Source organism: Corapipo altera, unplaced genomic scaffold, assembly GCF_003945725.1.
Source record: "Corapipo altera isolate COAL_440 unplaced genomic scaffold, ASM394572v1 24, whole genome shotgun sequence".
Taxonomy (NCBI): domain Eukaryota; kingdom Metazoa; phylum Chordata; class Aves; order Passeriformes; family Pipridae; genus Corapipo; species Corapipo altera.
The window spans coordinates 2,941,270-2,960,790 of NW_020884903.1; the positions used below are offsets into that span (position 1 = coordinate 2,941,270).

Consider the following 19,521-nt stretch of genomic DNA (forward strand, 5'->3'; position numbering starts at 1 on the left):
ACTGGAATAACATTTTCAAGGGAAAATGTCCTACTGAAAGAGCGTGGCCAGCAAATGTTTGAGCATGACAAAGAGCGAAGGTTACCCTAGCACTTTCTAGGCTTCTTGTGATGTTCCAGACCACTCTGGCCTTATTCCTAAACAATGATCTAACTAGAATGACCGGTCGTCATAGTCCTGCTCTGATCTTTCCTGTTACTCTGCTAATGATAAAATAGCTCAAGGAGTTCTTTGTTTACAAAGCAATATGACTGAGGCAATTACATGTGAAATAAGTCTCCCATAACTGCTCTTGTACACATTTTCTGTAGTTTGGAGCAGACATCTCTGAAAACATCATCTGTGCCGCACAGCGAACAAATACTGCATTCAAGCCTTTCTTCATGCTACAAGTCCCTGTATACATTTGTGATTTTACAACTAATCATGCAGCCTCCTTGGTGTCATCCTAATTGGGAACATTTTTTGTAGTATACATAATGATGGCCAAGCAGTTTCCCCAGCCTGCCGTTTCATGCTAGCTGAAGAAGTTTCATGGGCAATATCTTGAATCACTTGATACACTTGCAACGCCAAGGGACATCAAAGATGTTCATCTCCATTCATCAGTCAGTCCTAACTGATGTCTTGAGCCAGGTCAGGAAACGGCTAAGATAAATCTATATAGTGACCTATTCATCATCTGCACTCAGGAACTTCCGTGTATTTTATGAGAGGAATTTGTTTAAGGTATGCTCTTATCTAAGAGAATTTGTAAAGCCTTAAGAAATGACATATTATATGTTTTTAAAAGCTCCCTGATTTTATATGAGCACTTGAGATACTGTAATCTGTGAATTTATTCAGATTTGTAGCTCAGCATAAAGCTGTCTGGTTTTTGGACAGCCCTTTTGATTTACCATCCTGTGGTGAAATCACTGCAGGAGTTTGGATAAGGTCCAACTGTATTTGTTTAAAGTCCTGATCATGGGCCTTTGGCATTCCTAACATATCCAGCAATCATTTGCTTTTAATTACCATTCATTTCAACCACACAAGTAATGAATGTGGCTACCACATCCAATTTACAGGCTGTGTAAACTCTTGAGCTGGGTGGAACTTTCTTCTATATAGAGGTTTAACTATAAATTTAACTCAAAATGTGAATCCTCTTAACTTATTTTAGGCAGGCCTGTATAAGTCTAAAACATAAATAAATAAAAAGGAAATGAAAAAAGCCTTAAATGAAAGATTCCACACAATACACCTGATTCACTTCAGAGGCAATTTCCTGGCCTCCCCAACCTCTTGGTATGACTGTGGAAACCTTAAAAAAACAAGTTGATTTAACGTTTCTATTTATTCATGGTGTCCAGTTTCCAGAGGAGTCTGTGACTTGTAGTTTTAAACTCAATTTAGCATTTAAACTCATTTTCAGCTGGGTCCCAGTGGAGCAACAATTAGAAAAGGAAAAGAGTTCAAAAAAGAAGGGTTATAACCTTTCAACGGTATGTTTGCCTGGACCCTTTTTTTTAAAAAAAAAAAGCACTTCTGTTACTATTCTTCTTCCACTTGGCAAACACTAGGTCAGACAGCTGCGCTGAGAACCTGCTGGTATAGAGAATTTCATGCTTAGGTACAAATCAGGACCCAGGGATCTTTCATGGCAGCTAAGGCAAAGGTTCATTTTTCAGGGATATTGCTGTTAATATCATGCTGAAAGCTTAGTATCAGCAGGCCCAGCTTCTCTTGAGAGAAATCTCATGTCAAATCTGCACATGAGGGACCCACTAGAAAACATAAAGAGAAGCTGCATTGTTGCACACTCAAAACTTGTGTTAAACCTACACATCTTTTGCCATTGAAGGCTCCAGCTGAGATTGGTATCCCAGCAATCCAGATGCTGCATATATATTATGTATATATGCTATACATACATTGTGGGAACCAAGCAGACCATGGAGACAATGTCTGCAGGAGAAAAAGAAGTAATGTAACTTGTCAGAAGTCATAACTGGCCAAACTCGGAGTTGAGCAGTAGCCTGCAAGTCAGGACCTGGGGGCCCCATTTATTAAACTACTCAGTTTCACCACGGAGAGCTGGAATCTATATGTATTTTGGTGTACTCCGAGTTAAGCTGTGCTTTCTATAGTGTCAGCACTTTCTGTCACCATTAGTACTGTTACGAATGGGCTTCCAGTGTCATAAATTCAGCCTCAATGATTCAGGCTTGCCAAGAGCTGGTTACCAAAAATCACTTTTCCTTTCCCCCAGTTCTTGTATATATATGACATGGAAGCCTCCCCTGTGATCCACACTGCAGGCTCTCCTGATTGGAGTGCTTGGGACCATCTGGACATGTTGGGCTGCAGGATAACAGTGTGTAAGGTGACTCAGGCAGGCAGGCTGAACCTGCTCTCTTCTTCCACATAGAGGTGTCACCCACTCATGTCAGAATGGATTGGATCATGCCTGAAATATTGGGCTTTGTGAACATAAATGAGAGTATCAGTGCTCTCATTGTTTATTTAGCTAACCTGTCCAAAGAAACAGGCCTCTTATGCAAGATTCGATCCCTTATATTTGAGAATTGTATTTTAAAGGGGCTATATTTTAGAGGGAAAAAGAGATGTTACAGTAGCAGAACAGACAGGCAGGAGAATCATCACCAGTTTGTCCTAAAATTACAGCAGACCTGGACAACAAGCTTAATTTCATAAAGCTGGCTGAGAGTATATTGGACTGTTCTGACTGTAATGAAACTACTACAAGGTGGAAGTGTAGGCATTTACTATGTTATCTGTCAGCCCGTAATAAGACAAGTAGATTAGACCAGAAAAAAATACTCAGCTACAGTGAATTAAATCAAGATTTTGTCTCTGTTCATGTGGTCAGAAAAAGATGCACAATATTTTCTAGAACAGATACAATATAGCTGGTGTCTGATAATTTCTATCAGCAGATACCTTCAAGGAAGAGATTTAGCAAAGAACCCTCACTCTCAAATAAGTAAAGTGAGTCGATGTGCTTGTTTAATTAATTAAAGAAAATCAAAATTTTTATGAGGATTGTGTTGTGGTTCATCTGCTGCTGCTGAAACTCTCTATTTTGGGAAGATAAATAGATTTAAAAAGAAAATTTAAATTTGCCTGTGGTCATTTGAAGAGAGTATAAGAATGACAGAAATGACAACAATTTTCATACAGAAACACAGTTGACTGTAGATTAAAATGATACCTGTTTTATAGGCCATAAAACAGCTATAAAACAATTAAAAAAGGCAGGTCACAAAAGGTCCTGAAGTATTAAAATTTGATATTCAGAGGAGGCAGACACAACCCATGGTTTTGAATGGAAAGGAAAGCCAAGGCTTTTTCATCAAAACTCTCCCTTTCCCTGTTGTGTTTCCTGCTATTGCTGATAAGCTGTAGCTGATTTTTGGACCATTCGTGACTAGGTGATTAAAAATGGTGGTAATGCATTAGCTGGAAGTGATGCTGTGGCAGCACCCAGCTGGGGCACACCGACGGCAGCAGTGGTACCTGGCAATGTGGTTCCAATTGCTGCCTGCCTTTGAATTGTCACCAGGAAAGATCTATACACAGCCTTCCTGTTACAGGCCATCAGTGCCTACTCCTCCTGTTTGAGTTGTATTTAGCTTACTACGGGTTGATCACTTCCCAGTGAAGTGGAGGACACTTCGAGGCCCCTCTGAAAACTGAACTATCAAATGGAATTAGAGCCCCATTCAAAATTCACCTGTTTTTCATTTCATTAATGTGTATGCCTGCACAGCCCACCAGTTTTTTACCCTTCATGCTGCCCCTTCCAATTTCCTCTTCTCCTCTTCCGGTTATGGATCACCCAACCTTCATATGCTGATGGAATTCAATTTCCTCTCTCCCTGGCACGCCCACAGCTATACAAGCATCCACTGATGCATGTTCCTCTTCTCCTTTCTCAGCTCTGTATGAAACCTTCTTCTCAGCTGCTAGCCTACAGCCATGGTTCTGGCCAACCACTCCCATCTCTGCCTACAAGTTTTTGATTCCATCTTCAGAGTGGCCTTTATTGGCCTCAGTTCACCAGACTACTTTTTTGCATATTTGATGCAGTCACATAAACAACAGCAAAGTTACTATTCTCACAAAATAAGTTCTGTGATCTTTTGTTAAGTGGCTACACCATCTGTAAGGCTGCAACAGACCACTTATATGTGCTTATATATAAGCACATCTACATTTTAGGTTACACTGCTCAGAAGAACTGAGTAATCTGGGCTTTGCCACCAGTATCTCAAAAAGAGGGCATATATACACACACACACACACACTTACCTTGGCATTTTGAAGGGGAGGTTGATAACTAGAGGGCCGATAGTACCTCCTCTGAGCAGCATCAGTGTGAATGTCTCCGAGGAACAGCTCCTCCACAAGGTGGTCTAAATTGTGGTGCAGGTACTGCTTCTCCACACGGATCAGCTGGAGTTCATGCATGGCAAAATTCAGAGCTTTGGTGCATTCACAGCCATTCTCTTCTCTCAGCAAATCGTAACTCACATCCTGCTCCCAGGGACTATCTTCTGGGATAAATCCAGGACATGTGTGATTCACCAACTCACTTAATCTTTTGGCTACTGCTTCGTTGTGGCATATGATCTGTATGTTGCGTAGCTGATAGTCAGCTTCAGTGCCCCCTCGGATGATCCAGGACGCCTGCCGGAGGCGTATTTTGCCACGTATAACTAACGTGTAGATGGGGTTTGTGCAGCGATTGCCACCATAATAGAACTGGTAGGCCTTGAAAGTATTATTGTGGTAGAACCTGTAAGATCTTGTGATGAACTCTGGGCCTGCTCTAACTTCGCAGCTGTGGGAAGAAAGAAAGAAAGTGTGGAAACAAAATTTTAGCAAGGTGGCACATCATGTACACTACAGGCAACAAGACCCAGACCCAGAGACACCTTGGTGCTAATGCCCCCCGGCATGAATGGGAATAAACAGGAACTAGTCATCTGTGGCCTGCTGATTAATCAACAATTCCCTCTGCTGTTATTAATGTGATCATATCTAAAGGCTTTATCTTCTAGGTTTAAATACTTCAAATCATGTTTTGCTTTTTCTTTTTGTTTAGGACCGCCATGTGAATCAATTCTTCACTGAAAAAAGTAGCAGACTTTTAAACATCTATTCCTCTCTTTTGCATGGTAGATTTAGCAGAAAGACTGATAACATCAGAAAGTGAAGTGCTGTATGTCCACGGAATAGCACAAAGAACTGGCTTCTAAGCTGCAGTAGAAGCTTCTCAGTGTGAGTTCTATGAGCTCTGGTCTGCTGAGGACATGTAGGATCATGTCCTCAGATTTCCCACTCAAACATTCAACACGGCTGGCAGCTAACACAAACTTCTGACTGTTAATGCAAAACTTCTACCTGGCTTGAATTTGGACCATGCAATATTCAGGGCGGGTTTTTTGTTTGTTTGTTTGTTTTTGTTTGGTTTTTTGTTTTGTTTTTAGTTTTTGTTTGTTGGTTTTTTGTTTGGTTGGTTTTTTGTTTTGTTTTTTTGTTTGTTTGTTTTGGTTTTTTCTTCTTTTTTTTTCTGAAAGTGTAAGTAGCAGTTAAATTCCACTTCCTGTAGAAAGCCCTTTTGTGCCTTCAGACTTGTTCCCCTTGTCACCTCTACACTGCTTAACATAAATAGATTCATAGAATCATTAAGGTTGGAAAATACCTCTAAGACCATTGAGTCCAACCATTAATCCAGCACTGCCATGTTCACCACCAAACCACATTCCAAGGGCCACATTCACATGCCTTTTGAACTCTTCCAGAGACAGTGACTCCCCCACTTCCCTGAGTAGCCTATTCCAGTGCCTGAATACCCTTACAGTGAAGAACTTTTTCCTAATATCTAATCTAAACCTTCTCTGGTGCAACCATTTCCTCTCATCCTGAAATACACTCTGTTAAAAAAAACCCAGTCTTTCCTACTACAAGTCACTTCAAATGAGGATGTGAGTATTGTCTGCTGAGACACAGGAAGCAAAATGGCTCTCTCAATTACAAGTCATCATGTGTAAAGAGTTATAGAACTAGCGAAATACAGCTTCTTAATTTTCTTTTGCTAATAAAACCTGTGCTAGACACATGCTCTGGAAACAAGTACTCATTCAATGGATCTAATGCATGTAGACAAATACAGTACAATGTTATGTTTAAATAAGCATTCACTTTGACAAGTTGGTAGGCTTCTTCCTATTCAAAGAGAGATTTAAAGATATTTCACAGCATGCTGTTTAAAATCCAGATTATAAATTGATTCATCAAGACAGCTTTATAGCATGCTATTCTAATGTACATAATGCTACTCCTTCTCCTTTTATGCATAAGCATATAGAGAGCATCTGGAATTTAGAGCATCACCATATTAAAGAAAGTATTTCCCCTACTGCTTAAAGTGGGAATATTCACCCTTCCCTCTCTGCTCCTTCACCCTCTTCTCTTCCCCATCTCCAGCATCTTGTTTTATCTTTCCTTACCCAGTAGAGACCCAGTGGCCCTCAATATTGGGAGGCATCTGCACAGTGATCCGAGCTCCATTGTGAAGGTGTTTCAGCATGTGATGACACTGTGACTCCTTGAAAGCCCTCCACGCACTCTTCTCCAAGGACCGAGGGTGGGACCTGCTGTCTGGGTGAAGAAGAGCAGAACCTTCTCCCAGCCCTGTGATAGAAAGTGTAAATTATATCATTAGACCCTGCTGAGAAGGGCTTCAACATGATAAAAAAGACTGTGAACATCTTGAGTTGAACAACATTTGTTCGTGTTGTTAAGTTTCTGGACAAATACTGCTTACATTTATTTTTCTCATCTGAAAAAAACTTACAGGAAGCTCTCCCTTTCTGTCAGACCACTAATATTCCACTACATAAATTTGCTTTACGAAATACACTAGGGAAAAGAGCTTGAGCAAAGTGTTGTGTTTCCACACCCAGGAGATGTGGCTCTGAAAATGAATTTTATAGACACCTCTGTAATCTCTGGTCAGAACAATCAAAAACCTGGACCTTCAAACTCTTAGAAAGTTGTATCCAGGTCCGGACATAAACTTTGCGGTTTCAGCCCACCTCTAATTTGAATGCTTCTATAATAAACTTGCAAATAAAGACTACTCTTAAAAGTCAAGGGAAAACAGATATTAAAAGCAAAGCCTCTGCACACAGGAAGCCTCTGTGATGTCTGAGATGGTCAATTAAAGGCAGATTGTGCTATTTTTATTTTAAAGGGGAAAAAGAATTTCAGAAGCTAACTTTATCTCCAGTACACAGTAATTTTGGTTTCTAGTAATGTATACATGCAAAATCCACCAGCACGCTCTCTACGCAATATTAATTGAACAAAATGAATACATAGCTTGAAAAGGAATGTGTCTTTACTCTTTTAGGCACAGCCTGCTCTTAGATATGTTTGAAAACATGGATCAAAAGAAAAACACACATCTAGGGGTTAAAAGGTGACAAACATGAACCTTACATAAAGTGTTGGGAAATGTGTTACATTGCCAGAAGGAATATGAGTACCAGAGAGGGCTAGAAAATGGATATGGGGTGGATGGAGCAGTTCGTTGAGTGCCTGGGAAGTTTGGGCAGCCATCTCAGGAAAGGGATGTCTTGGTGAAACATGCTCCCAGGGGCAGAGTCTGGGATTGATGCCCGCCTTTTCTAGTGCCTTTTTAGATGACCAGGCTCAGAAATTGCACAGTTGGGGATCATCAATGTGTGGTGCAACCCTACACTGTGCCAAGCCACCTAAGACAGGGTCCTACACTTTATGTCCCAGACCCCATGTAACACTTGGGCACATGCTTGGGCAGTGTGCAGCATCACTACAGAACTTACAAAAAAAAAAATCAGTATTATTTGGTGTTAAGTAGGCACTGTCTTAAACCTTTGCCATTTCCTACTCAAAAAAAAAACCTACAAAAAACCAGGTGTCAGTGATTCATTATGTTGGCTAGGTCTTAGATCTTCCAGAAGAAACTTGGGTAATACCTGGGAAAATGGCATTGCTAAAAATGTCAACCATTTAAAAATGGCAATTCCTAAGCTAAACAGAGGCAAGGACTTATCCAGTAGACAGGGTAAAGAACAATCAGAAAGAATGCAATAAATACCTGAATCTAAACAGTGCTCACCACCAAATGATTCCAAGATTTAATGAGATTAATGAATACAACCTCACAAAGTCTACTGGAAAATCTGGTAGCTTTGTTGCAGGTTACAAACAATTCTTCGATGTGAATGGGGATTTATGGCCTTGCTTTCTAAAGGGTAATAAATACTAGGGATGCTTTGATATTTGAGCATGTCATCTGAGATGCCCTTCCAAGAAGCTTGATTTTCAGGGGGTCAGTATTTCTCCCTTTCTGGAAGTCAAGGCTTCTCAGGTATTTCCACATTGCTGAGCAGAGTCACTCATGTTAGCACCAAACTTCTCCCATTCTGCAGCCAGAAATGGTAAAGCAGCATCAGAAATGGTATGGCCAAGGTAGGGTGATGCTCTGCTTGACTACCCAGACTCAAAGCATCTTTTGGATCAGAGTTGACACTGCCTGCAAGGTACCTGGTAGAGGTTGTAGCCACCAGTGCTAACTTTCAACAGGATGTCTCCTGCAGACACATTTTCTCATACTGGAAAAGACTGGAAATTTACATTTCCTCTTGAAGTTGTTAAGTATTTGAAATCTCCCACCAAGAGGAGGTTTTGAAATTGTTCAAGTGACTATTTCCAAGGCATATTTATTATACTACTTGCTTTTAAGCAGTTGTATTTTGCCTAGCTCATGTCATATGATTCATGAATACATGAATAGAAATGATTTATTCATGTAAGCATACTTGGGCATTTAATTTCTTCAAGTAAAAATCCTTCTGTGGGAGGATAGCATCTTATATGTGCACATATCAAAGAAGAAAACACAGTGACCACATTAGACATTCTCAATTATTCCCTGAAGGAAATAATGAAAAGAAGGAGTTTTTGAAAAGGAGTCAAACTTTATGTGGTATTATACAGTGTCTTCTCTTTGATAAAGCTCAAAAAGCAATTGTGTCCCAGCTCTTCATGTTACATGTACATAGTTCTGTCTGCAACTTGCAAATGATAAACTGCCACCAGTGAACGGAAGGGAAATTTGCATCAATAGCCCTAGAGACCTGTACCTGAAAAGGGGGTATTTGTTTGGGACTCTGTCCATCCAACTGTGACAAATGAAGGCAAGAACAAGTTTAGGTAATCAAGACCAGCATAAGAACATAATGAAGGTTGCAGAGACAGAGGGAGAGATGTAGAAAACACACACGTAGAATCATAGAATGGTTTGAGTTGGAAGAGACAAAGTTTATTCAGTTCCAAACCCCCCAACCATGGGCAGGGACACATGCTACTAGAGCAGGGCCTTCTCTTCTCCAGGCTGAACAACCCCAGCTCTCTTAGCCTGTGTTCATAGGAGAGGTGCTTCAACCCTCTGATTATCTTCTTGGCTCTCCTCTGGACTCGTTCCAACAGGTCCATGTCCTTCTTCTGTTGGGGAACCCAGAGCCGGACACAGTACTTGAGGTGGGGTCTCACCAGAGCAGAGAAGAAGGGCAGAATCACCTCCCTCAACCTGCTGGCCATGCTGCTTTTGATGCAGCCCAGGATACATTTGGCATTCTGGGCTGCAAGCACACATTCCCAAGACATATTGAGCTTCTCATCAACCAAGACCCTCAAGTCTTTCTCCTCTGGGCTGCTCTCAATAATGCTAAGCAACATCACATCAATAGGACCCAAATATCAGAATATGAAATACAGTGTAAAATTAAGAGACAGCTATGTGACCTTTAGCTATGTTTGCCTTGCTAGGGCAAGGAAATAGTTAATTTACTTCCTTACAAAGTAATCATTTCAACATTTTTGTAATTACTGACATATGTCTGTAGATATAACTACCATACAAAGGAGACACAACTTCCTCTTGTGCCATCTGCAGATCAAACACAAGACCAGCGATACGCTTCCCACACAGAGCAGTAAACCAAACACCATCTTCCTGTGTTTTTCCTTGCAACAGGTGCTCAGAAGCAGAGCAGTGTCCTCCTGCTCCATCCTTGGCAGCGCACATGAGGTTTTGTTCTGCAAAAATTAGGTCCTGCAGGGATGATGTCACTAATTTTAAGAGATCCATTTGGCCATGTTAAATGGGACACTGCTGGAAGACTCAGCGCTAAAACAGGCATTCACAAAACTGGGAAAAGGATTTCGTGAGTCTTTAGAAGCCCACTTTGGAGCATAGATGCAGTTGCAACATAGTTGGAGCCATTACTTTCATTCAAGGAGATCCAAGTCCGCTATTCCCTACAGCACTGACAGATGGTAGGTTTCAGTATGTCCATGACTGAGCATCTCAGACTCAACTGAGAATATCTCAGACTCTGACTGACTGTTTAAATTTTTGTGTGTTACGGAGGAATCTTACCCACTTGTTAAAAAAATAAAAACAAAATCCACCCACCATAAAATTACTCAAAAGTGTGACAGACTTCAAACAAACAAACAAACAAACAAATCTCTGCACGAGACCAACAGCAATAATTTCGTGAAGCCTGTGGTTGGCTCTCATTTTAGTTAGACCACAACCAGAGACCATACAATTGTATCACCCACTCCATAGTGTCTGTTTTCACAAAGGATCAAGTCCAAAAGGAAAAGGAAAATTCCAGAATCCATCAGAAATGCCAGGTAGAAAAACAAAGCAAAATAAAACCATTTTATGATGAGCTTCTCTTTCAAAATCAAGCTCTAGCAGTGTAGGTCACAGCTTTAGCATTAAACTAATTGAATACAGCATGAGAGGTGCTACAGCTCACTGGGGATCCCTGCCCAGACCCTCACAGATCACACTTTACAGGGGAAGAATGCAACATCCGTCTGAGTGGGAAAGTGGAGGTCTGTACAGCTGCCACTCCGGTTAAGACACGGATAGGAGCACGCATCACACCAGACAGAGGGCTTCAGGCTCTCAGGTTCGCTTATAAACCTTTGTCTGATGTGGGAACAACCATTGAAGATAAAAATAATTGTTAAGGGAAGATAGGTTACTTCAAAGTTCTTCAAAGATTTCTGCACATAGCCGCGAGTAAAATACAAATCTTAAAAGGGCAATCTGTTGGCAGCCCGTTACCCAAACGTGTATCAAAAATGGTTACAGCAAAGCTTTCCGCCAACATTTCTGCAAAAAATTGCAAGCTGCTAGAATAAATGTTTAGGTTTTCTTTAAAATAGTATGCAAAATAGTATGCAAATACAATTGCAACAAAGATAACGTTGAGTTCAAGCAGAGTTGTGCTCGAACACAAATAGTTTTAATTTAATTCATGCCTAAATACCCTGGCCAAATTCTGTTCACAGCTATGCCAGACTGCTAAAGTATAAGGCAAATAATCTTAAATATTAACCTGTTTAGATTTTATCAGTTTAATGAACACCTCTACCAGAATCTAAGCCATGGCTTCAAACATGTCCAAGTGTAGCACTTCAAACCAGTTTCAAAGCTACCAGGTGTTCAGCAGGTTCATCCTTTGCTAAATAGGAGAATATATGTTACCTGAAAGTAGGATTCAAACCTGGATTTAGGCTGGGATTGCTCTGCAGGAACCACTTCACCTTTCTTTCTTTCTTTTTTTTTTTTCTTTTAATTTCTAGCAATGTAAATACAGACAAGCACAATTTTATTATGAATTAAAAAACCTTGAGTGATAGCACAAGTTCAAAATATGCAATGGCTTCATCTCTGATAGAAACATTTTAACATTCATGCTTTATTCCTGCAGCAATCTCTTTTCAAGTTAGAACTTGTCTGAAACTTGAAAAACCTTACAACAGATAAAGAATAATTGGCTGGATTAACTTTATAGCTCTCCTTATCTGGGCAGTTGCCCTGCACAATTAAATAAACAGACATTTGGATTATGCTCTTTCTTGATGTGGGGTAGTGTAAGATAATGCCCATGGCAGGCCTTTAGCTCAGTAAACTTACATAATTGCCATGGAGAATATAACGTCCTGTTACCAAGCCCTGATCTGTGTTTACCAGTGTTTTCCCTGCACTTGAAACTTCAAAGAGTCCTTGAAGGACTGGGACCTAAATTAGCAACTACAAACAAAAGGGTTGGGAAAGGAAAGCCGGGTTTTATGGCCGTGGAAGCAAACAGGACAATGACTTCCTTTCACATGTATCTGTTGCCTCTCTTGTGCATGCAGAGTTTCCACATAAGCTTCCCAAGAGACACAATTTTGAATGTTTCAGAGCATGGAAGATTCTGAGGAGAGATCTAAAGCATGTTTAGGAGGTACAGTTAAAAGTTAACTCCCCCCAAACTTGAGAGGCCCAGCATAGAGTCCCCTGTTACCCTACAGCTCAGTCCTTACTCAATGCCCCATCTTGGAAGAGATCAGAGAAACAAGCACCAGTTACACAGCCCATAACGTCTGCTTAGTTGAAGCTCTTTAGGATGGCTGCTGCTACCCACGCAAGGTGAAACAGCACTGCCTAGAGTGTGGGCTTGTTTATGAAACCCTGAAGGGTTAAAGCTCACCTCCCTTCAGGGCAGCGGGAACTCTGCCACCAACATGAGTGGGTGCAGTGCTGGGATGTCAGTGCAGTTCAATATCAATGGTAGTTTGGCCTTGCCCTCTTTGAAAGAAACATCTGTCAAAGACATCTGCCCTGTCTTCCACCCACACCCTGGCACTGGGATTTATTCCAGAACTGCCCCTAACTTCAATGGGACTTGTGCCTGAGCAAAGACAATGCTAATAATCCTCACTACATATAATCCTACCCTCTATAAGCCTTGCTTAAAGCATCATCTCAATAATAAAATATTACCCTTGATTTGACTAGCTAAAGGTATTTGCCTTCAGCGTGGTTGAGGCTAGTTTTGGGCCTCATCACATGGCAGCCTACTTCCTACAGACACCCTACAAAACACAAAAAAAATTACCCTTGCTGTTGATGACATCTACATCTTGCCACTTTTAGCCCCCGGTCAAGCTACAAAGATGAGTGAAAGAGTTTACACTGACAAAACTGGGAACAAGATTGAGTCCATCTTATAACTCTCTGTGCAAATGCTAGAAGTCTTTCTCTTTATTGTCTTCCAGATTTTGAAATGCATTATTTAACTGAGGGAACAGATCACATATGCCTTTTGCACAGAGCACAGTATATGTTAATTTTATAGCTATGGGTATTTATATCTTCTGATGTATTTACTTATTACTTTCCTGAAAAGGTTTTGAAATAAAACACTTCTATATAACTAACTTAAGCAATATTGCCAGAGAACTTTTAAAAGCACAAAGTTCTGCTCTGAAAAGCCCGTCAGTCTTGTCTTCATAATCTTTATTAGTACCATTTCCATGATGTTATCACCTAATTGTTTTAAAGTTTCTAATTCATTACTCTAAGAGTAGCATAATCGGAAATAGACTAAAGTTTCTTTTTAGCATCTGCATTTGTAATAAAAAAGTTTACATTTACAAAAGAAATTAGCCAAATTTGTTTTGAATTCACTTGAATATAGCTCTTATTAATCAGGCTTTCTAGAGCTAAATGATCTTAGTGTTTGACATCTGAAACTTCTGTGGCTTTTCGTCTAAGCAAAGAAAACAGTGATAATGGACAACTTCCAGCTGCAAACCTTTTTTTTTTTTTTTTTAATGACACCATACAGGTTTTTGACGAATGAGGACAAGTTTTTCCAAATTTTGATTCAGTGATGTTAAAGAAGGCATTTCTTAATGTAATGAAAGCAGAAGCTTTAGCCTTACAGGACATTTTAACTTGCTTTATAAAGCTTTAAGCCCTAAAAATCCTTAACCACCCACCCACACTCACTCAATTTTAACCCTTAAATTGCCACATGCAATAGAAATGCAAAAAAGAAAACATCACATGCTGTAAAGAGGCTTTAACACTGCAGTTCCCTGGGATTGGTGGTTATTCTTACATATTACCAATTCGGGCTAGCTGCTGACCCAAGGATGCTTTTATTGACTCCAAGGCATGGAAAGAAAAGCTCTTGACCAAGTTAAAACTAACAGGGTAAATACATTTACATGCACTACATTTCAGTGCATTATATGCCACTGATATATTTTTCCAAGTTTGTAAGAGCACGATAGTTTCCAAACCTTGCAACTCTGATCCAAACTGTGCACTGCTACATTAACAAGGTATTTGTCTTTATGTACAAGGTGGAGAGTTATATATTCCTACAAGAACTCAGGTTTATGTTATTTGGTGAAATATAACTGCATATGGAAGAAATAGATGATTTTCCTTCTTCATTCTCTTTTGGCAGCTGCTGTTTTGATCTGATCACTGGCCTTGATTTGTTTCCTGCTCCAGCCAGGGTTCAGCTCTCCTCTGTAATTCCAAGCAGATGAGCCAGAGAGTCCAACCCTGTAATTACACCTCCTCTCTTTACCCTCTAACTTCAAACCTCCCATTTCAAATTCTACATCTCAGATCACAGAGTTTTAAAGAACACCTCTGGCATCCCGTCAGGTCTGGATCAGCTAAACATGTTTCTGCGCTCTCCAGATTTCATTGCTGAGCTATGAGAAGGGTATAAAATCCCCTCCTGGGGAACAGAGTCTCCTCCTCTTTCTTTCTCAAAACAAAATACACCATCAGAAGCCCATGCTCTTTATTATTTATTAAATACCATCTGTGTGCTTAGCACTTGTACAAACATAGAGAGAGAGAATCCCTGCCCCACAAAATCAACCCCAGGAATAGCTTTGAAATCCTTACCCCAGCTCACAGATATCCCACTGATTCCATGTAGGTCACTTGCATTTTAACAGTTAAAAAAAAAAATCCTGTTTTTACAAGCGTGGGGTCCTAAGAAATTTAACTGAAGAATGCTGGATGCTACAAAGGACTTCAGAATTAGGAACACTCTTCAAAACGATGCTATAACTGAGTAGCTTGAGTCACACTTTCAGAATGGTATCGCACCCAGATTTTTCAAATCTGGCTGCCAAATGTTAGACATACCTAAGCAGCTCATTAAACAGCCTCCTTTTCAAAAGTTCCTCTTGAAGAACACTGAGTTTCTGGAAAGATGGGTTATTTAAGTGTATAAAAATCGTTTACAAGATGAATTTTTAAGTTTAAACAGGCTGACTTTTCTCACTAAAATTTTGCCAGTTTCAGAGATGTCAGTCCAGGGCTAAACTGAGAGACTGTCAAAGTGGGACTGTATGCAGTAACACCCGGAGTCTCTGTGCTCTGCAGCAAAACAATTTTAGTTGGGCATAAGACCCGGCGGCTGGCACACTCTGCTGCCGGAGGCTTTCCAGATAATACCTCCATGGCAAAAGATCTCTTCTCAAGAAGCGGTGGAACGCGGACCCCGCAGGGCGTCTCGGCGAAACTCCCTGGAGTTCGGCAGAGCCAGCCCTTGCCCGGAGGCGAGTAAAGAAACTGTGTGTGAGGCGCCCGGACCAGCTGCTCCATCCAAGCAGTCACAGGCGTGCAACATAATCCGCCGACACTCACTTCGGAGCGGGGCTCCTTAGGCGCGGCTTAACCCACCTCGGTCGGCCGCCGCTCCGCTGCGCGGGGGTCCCGCCAGCACAGCGCTGCAGGCAGAGCCACCGAGGTCTCTGCCCGCCTCGCCATCCACACGGACCGCTCCTCTGTCAGGAGACAGGTCCTGTCTGCTCCCCGTGCCGAGCAGATGGGACCCAGTGCTCACGGCCATGACAGGAAAGCGCACCCACTCGCGACCCTCTGCCCCCCACCAGCGAGGTTTTGGGGCAACCTCGCAACCCAGCCGGCTTTTCGGGCCACCCCACGGGCCGAGACCCGCAGGCAGCCGCCCCGCACTCACCGTGCAGCAGCAGGGCTGGGAACAGGTACCGCATCAGGCTGCCATACGGGGCGGACATCTCCCCGCCTCGCAGCGCTCCGGCCGCCGCCACCTCCCGCGCCTCAGCGCCGCCGCGGGCAGCCCACGGCCCGGCGCTGGGGGGCAGGCGGCTGGCGGGGCCGGGGGCCGCCGAGCACCCTCCGGGGCCGGGCGCCGCCGCCGCTCCCCCTCCTCAGGGCTTCCGCCCCGCACGCCGCCACCTCCGACCCGGCAGGGCTCCGGCTCGGCCGCCGCTCGGTGCCCAGGGATGCCCGCCGCTCCACCGCCGCGTCCTCACTCTTCTCCGCGAAGCGCTGCGACGGCTCCGCTTCATATTTCCCCTTCCAACAGGAGGAGGAGGAGTGGTCGGGAGGTGGGGACTCCTCCCGGGGCGGGGCGGGGGTGTCTCTGCCGCTGGGTCGACGGGCGCCCCAGGCTGTGCTCTCACCGCGGGGGAAGGGACGGTCGGGACCTGCTGGAGGGAACGGGACGGAGCGGGCACCGGGCATCCCGAGGGCTGTGCGATCGGGCGGTGGGTGGGATGTGCCCGCAGGGCGCTGGAGAGCGCGGGGGAGAGGGGGCCGGAGGTGGCTGGTCCTTCCGCGGCGGTCGGCTGGGAGGTGCCGACGGGGCTGCGGCTCCCGGGGCCGAAATCCCGCTTCCCTAGCCGTGAGAAGCGAGTCTTTGCCGCCGCGACCGTAAGCTGGAGGGAAAGAAAGTTCGTGTGCGTCCTCTTTTCGAAAGGAAACCTTTGTGTGGTTGCTGCTTTCCGCGTAAATCAGGCATTTTAAAAGCTAAAAATGGATGTCAAGGATGTCTTTGGTGCTGCACTCTCCTGCGCGCTTTTCCCCATGGCTGTCGATTAGTTTTGCTTTTTTCTAGTCTTAGGCCCTGGTCATGCAAACACTCATGTACTTAATGTACATGTGAGTGACTCATGTGCCTGAGTTTAAGCACAGGGCTTTCATTAGTGATGCCCTCTGGACAGGGACATCCTGTTTTCCAGCTTGTGTTTGGTCTCGTGGGCTCAGTTGTAGGGCCTTATGGCAAGGAATGTGTAACAAATTGGAGGAAATTTTGAGAAAAATCAACATTACTGAGTTTTGAACAGCTTAACTGAGCTAAAGTGTTTACACGCTGCATGCTTAAAAAGAAATACAAACAATGTTGATTCCTTCCAACTCTCTTGAGAGGGAAGAATAAACTTTATCTTCCTCACTTACATAGGGAGAAAACTGAGACAGAAACACATAAGTGATGAGTCAGAGTTAGCGCTCTGGTGCCTTGGATTCTCAGCGCTTGTGTCTTCACACAAATGTCTTTCAAGCCAGAAAGGGTGGTTTCCGGAGCACTTGGTGGCGGTCTGTACAAGCCTGTAGTGATCAGATATCCTCTCAGTGACCTGGATAGAAGTGGACAGAGAAAAGCAACATCCTTCAAGAAACAGATATCTATGAATATAATTAATTAACACTGGATAGGGCTGTAGAAATATCCTTACCCCACGTTGCTTGCTCATCATCAGTCCATTCCTGAAGTTGCCACAGAAGTGTTTGTGAGGCGAGTGTGTGAAGGGAGGTGATTCATGCCATAGATACAGCGCATTAGGAAAAAAGCATTGTGTATACACCTGCCTGTTGTCGGGACTAACCCAGGGCAAAATTCTGATTTTGCCACTTGTAACAATCCTGCAGTGGCAGAGACACACAAGTAGTTTTTCTTCATCTGCAGGTTCAGTAAGTGAATGCAGTGAGCAAGAAAAACAACAATGTTCACTCAAAATGCAGTACAAGCATCCGTGTTTCTGAATTATGAGGACCCATGATGTGCTTCAGATCTGCATGTGCCAGTTGCCTCTCCTAAGAGAAGTTCCTGTCAGGGTTATCAGTGACATAATATGGGGTGTGCAAATGGCCATTATAAGGAGCAGGGAAAGGCAGTGTGTATGGGAAAGCAGATTGCCCTGTTGTTGGCTGTGAGCACCAGATTATTGCTAGAGAGTCCCACCTGGTGAAAGAAGTCAGCCTAAAGAGTCTCACATGTTTGGCAGGCATACAGGTAATATGGCATGTGTGTATCTTAATGTAGTTCACCTGCTATTTACCTAAATATAAAAGGTAGGCCAGTGTCACTGTGAGCACTAATGAAGGGCTAGTAGTTTTGAAGTATAATTGTGTAAAAGTATAATTGTATAAAAGCAGCAACATCTGAAAGGAGAGGCTTTTTCTGTTTTACCATCTGCAGATCAAGGAACATAATTATCTGCAAAAAGATGAGGCTGAGGATCGCCTGAGAAAAATCATTTCTCCCAAAAGTCAGTTATCTCAGATGCTCGTGGTTTCTCCCCTGGGAAGTGACAGCCCCCATGGTAGCATCACAAACAGCTTTTCATAAGAGGAAAGGGCAGTGACTTCTCCACTGGACAACTTGGTAAATTAGGCTCCACTTGTGATTTACTATCAGTGCAGCTTCAGATGTGGTAATAAAACAAAATGAAAACAATACCCAGTGGGCTCAGACATGAAACAACTTGCTAAAAATGACACTTTGTCTTTTACTTGTATTCTTTTTTCTTATTTTTGTTATTTTGAGGATATGGGTTTTTTCAGCCTGATGTATGATATTTTTTTAAAATATCATCAGTCCTACTTGTTTCATTACTGTGCCCGTGTTCAGAATGTGCTGTAATGGGAAGCAGTGACAAATAACAGCTCTTTGCACTTTGATCTAAGCAGCATGTCACATCAGTGCTCATTAAAAAGTGTATTAACCAGTCCAACCATGACTTTCTGAACTTGGGCTCCTGGGGTGTATACTTAATGTAGGTATAATGTAATATCATTTACAAAGGCATCTCTCAGTGTATTTTCAAAAATACCGTAGAGGTCAAAGCATTTCAAAAAGGAAGTTGTCAGCAGAAGTTTGCGCAGAAAGGAACTGTGTTGAAAAAAACCCGAACCTGATGGGAAATGTATTTTGTGACTGGGGCCCTCTGCAAAAAGTATTAAAATAGGAAGAAAACTAACTCGTTGGACTTGTTGTGTGACACTTCAAAGATCTAGGCATATCAGCATAGCACTTGTCTAGCTAAAGTGCTGACTGGTTGGCTGTCTGCCAATGCCAATCTGGTAGTGAAAGATATTTAAAAGAGAGAGGGGATGGGAAAGAACGGAGGCAGAAAGCATTTGGGCCACTTTATGCTATGGAGAAGAATGACATGGGGCAGCACAGCTATGATTTGCTAATGGCTACATTATGTTTTAAAAAAGGCAATATGTTCTTTTGAATAAGTCAAAGGAGCGAGGCATAAAGATTTATTGGAAAGGAGCAGAGTGGCTAATTCTCAAAGAAGCAAGCATCTGTCAGATTTCTGTTTGTGAAATGTCCATGACAAAGTAATCAAAATAAAGGATGATTTGGAGAGAAGTTTTCCTACATATCCAGCTTGAGTTAGGCTCTTCAAGATGAGCTTGGAGCCTGTCCGATACATAGAAATAGTCACTATGTGGCTACTTGTTTTGTCTTCAGCTGCTAGAGGGAGAAGTTAATCTTTTTTGTGATGTAAAACAAATGG

At 42.5% G+C, this 19,521-nt stretch overlaps 1 protein-coding gene across 1 annotated transcript in view; it reads right to left on the reverse strand.

Annotated features, from left to right (window-relative positions):
- Positions 1-16,043, reverse strand: part of APCDD1 (APC down-regulated 1) — a 31,338-nt gene extending 15,295 nt beyond the window's left edge. The window contains exons 1-3 of the mRNA XM_027651013.1: positions 15,930-16,043; positions 6,522-6,705; positions 4,318-4,849 (exon numbers count right to left, since the gene is read on the reverse strand). Of these exons, the coding sequence (XP_027506814.1) occupies positions 4,318-4,849; positions 6,522-6,705; positions 15,930-15,987 (774 nt within the window). The 5' untranslated portion in view covers positions 15,988-16,043. The remainder of the gene's footprint in view (positions 1-4,317; positions 4,850-6,521; positions 6,706-15,929) is intronic.
- Positions 16,044-19,521: the final 3,478 nt, after the last annotated feature.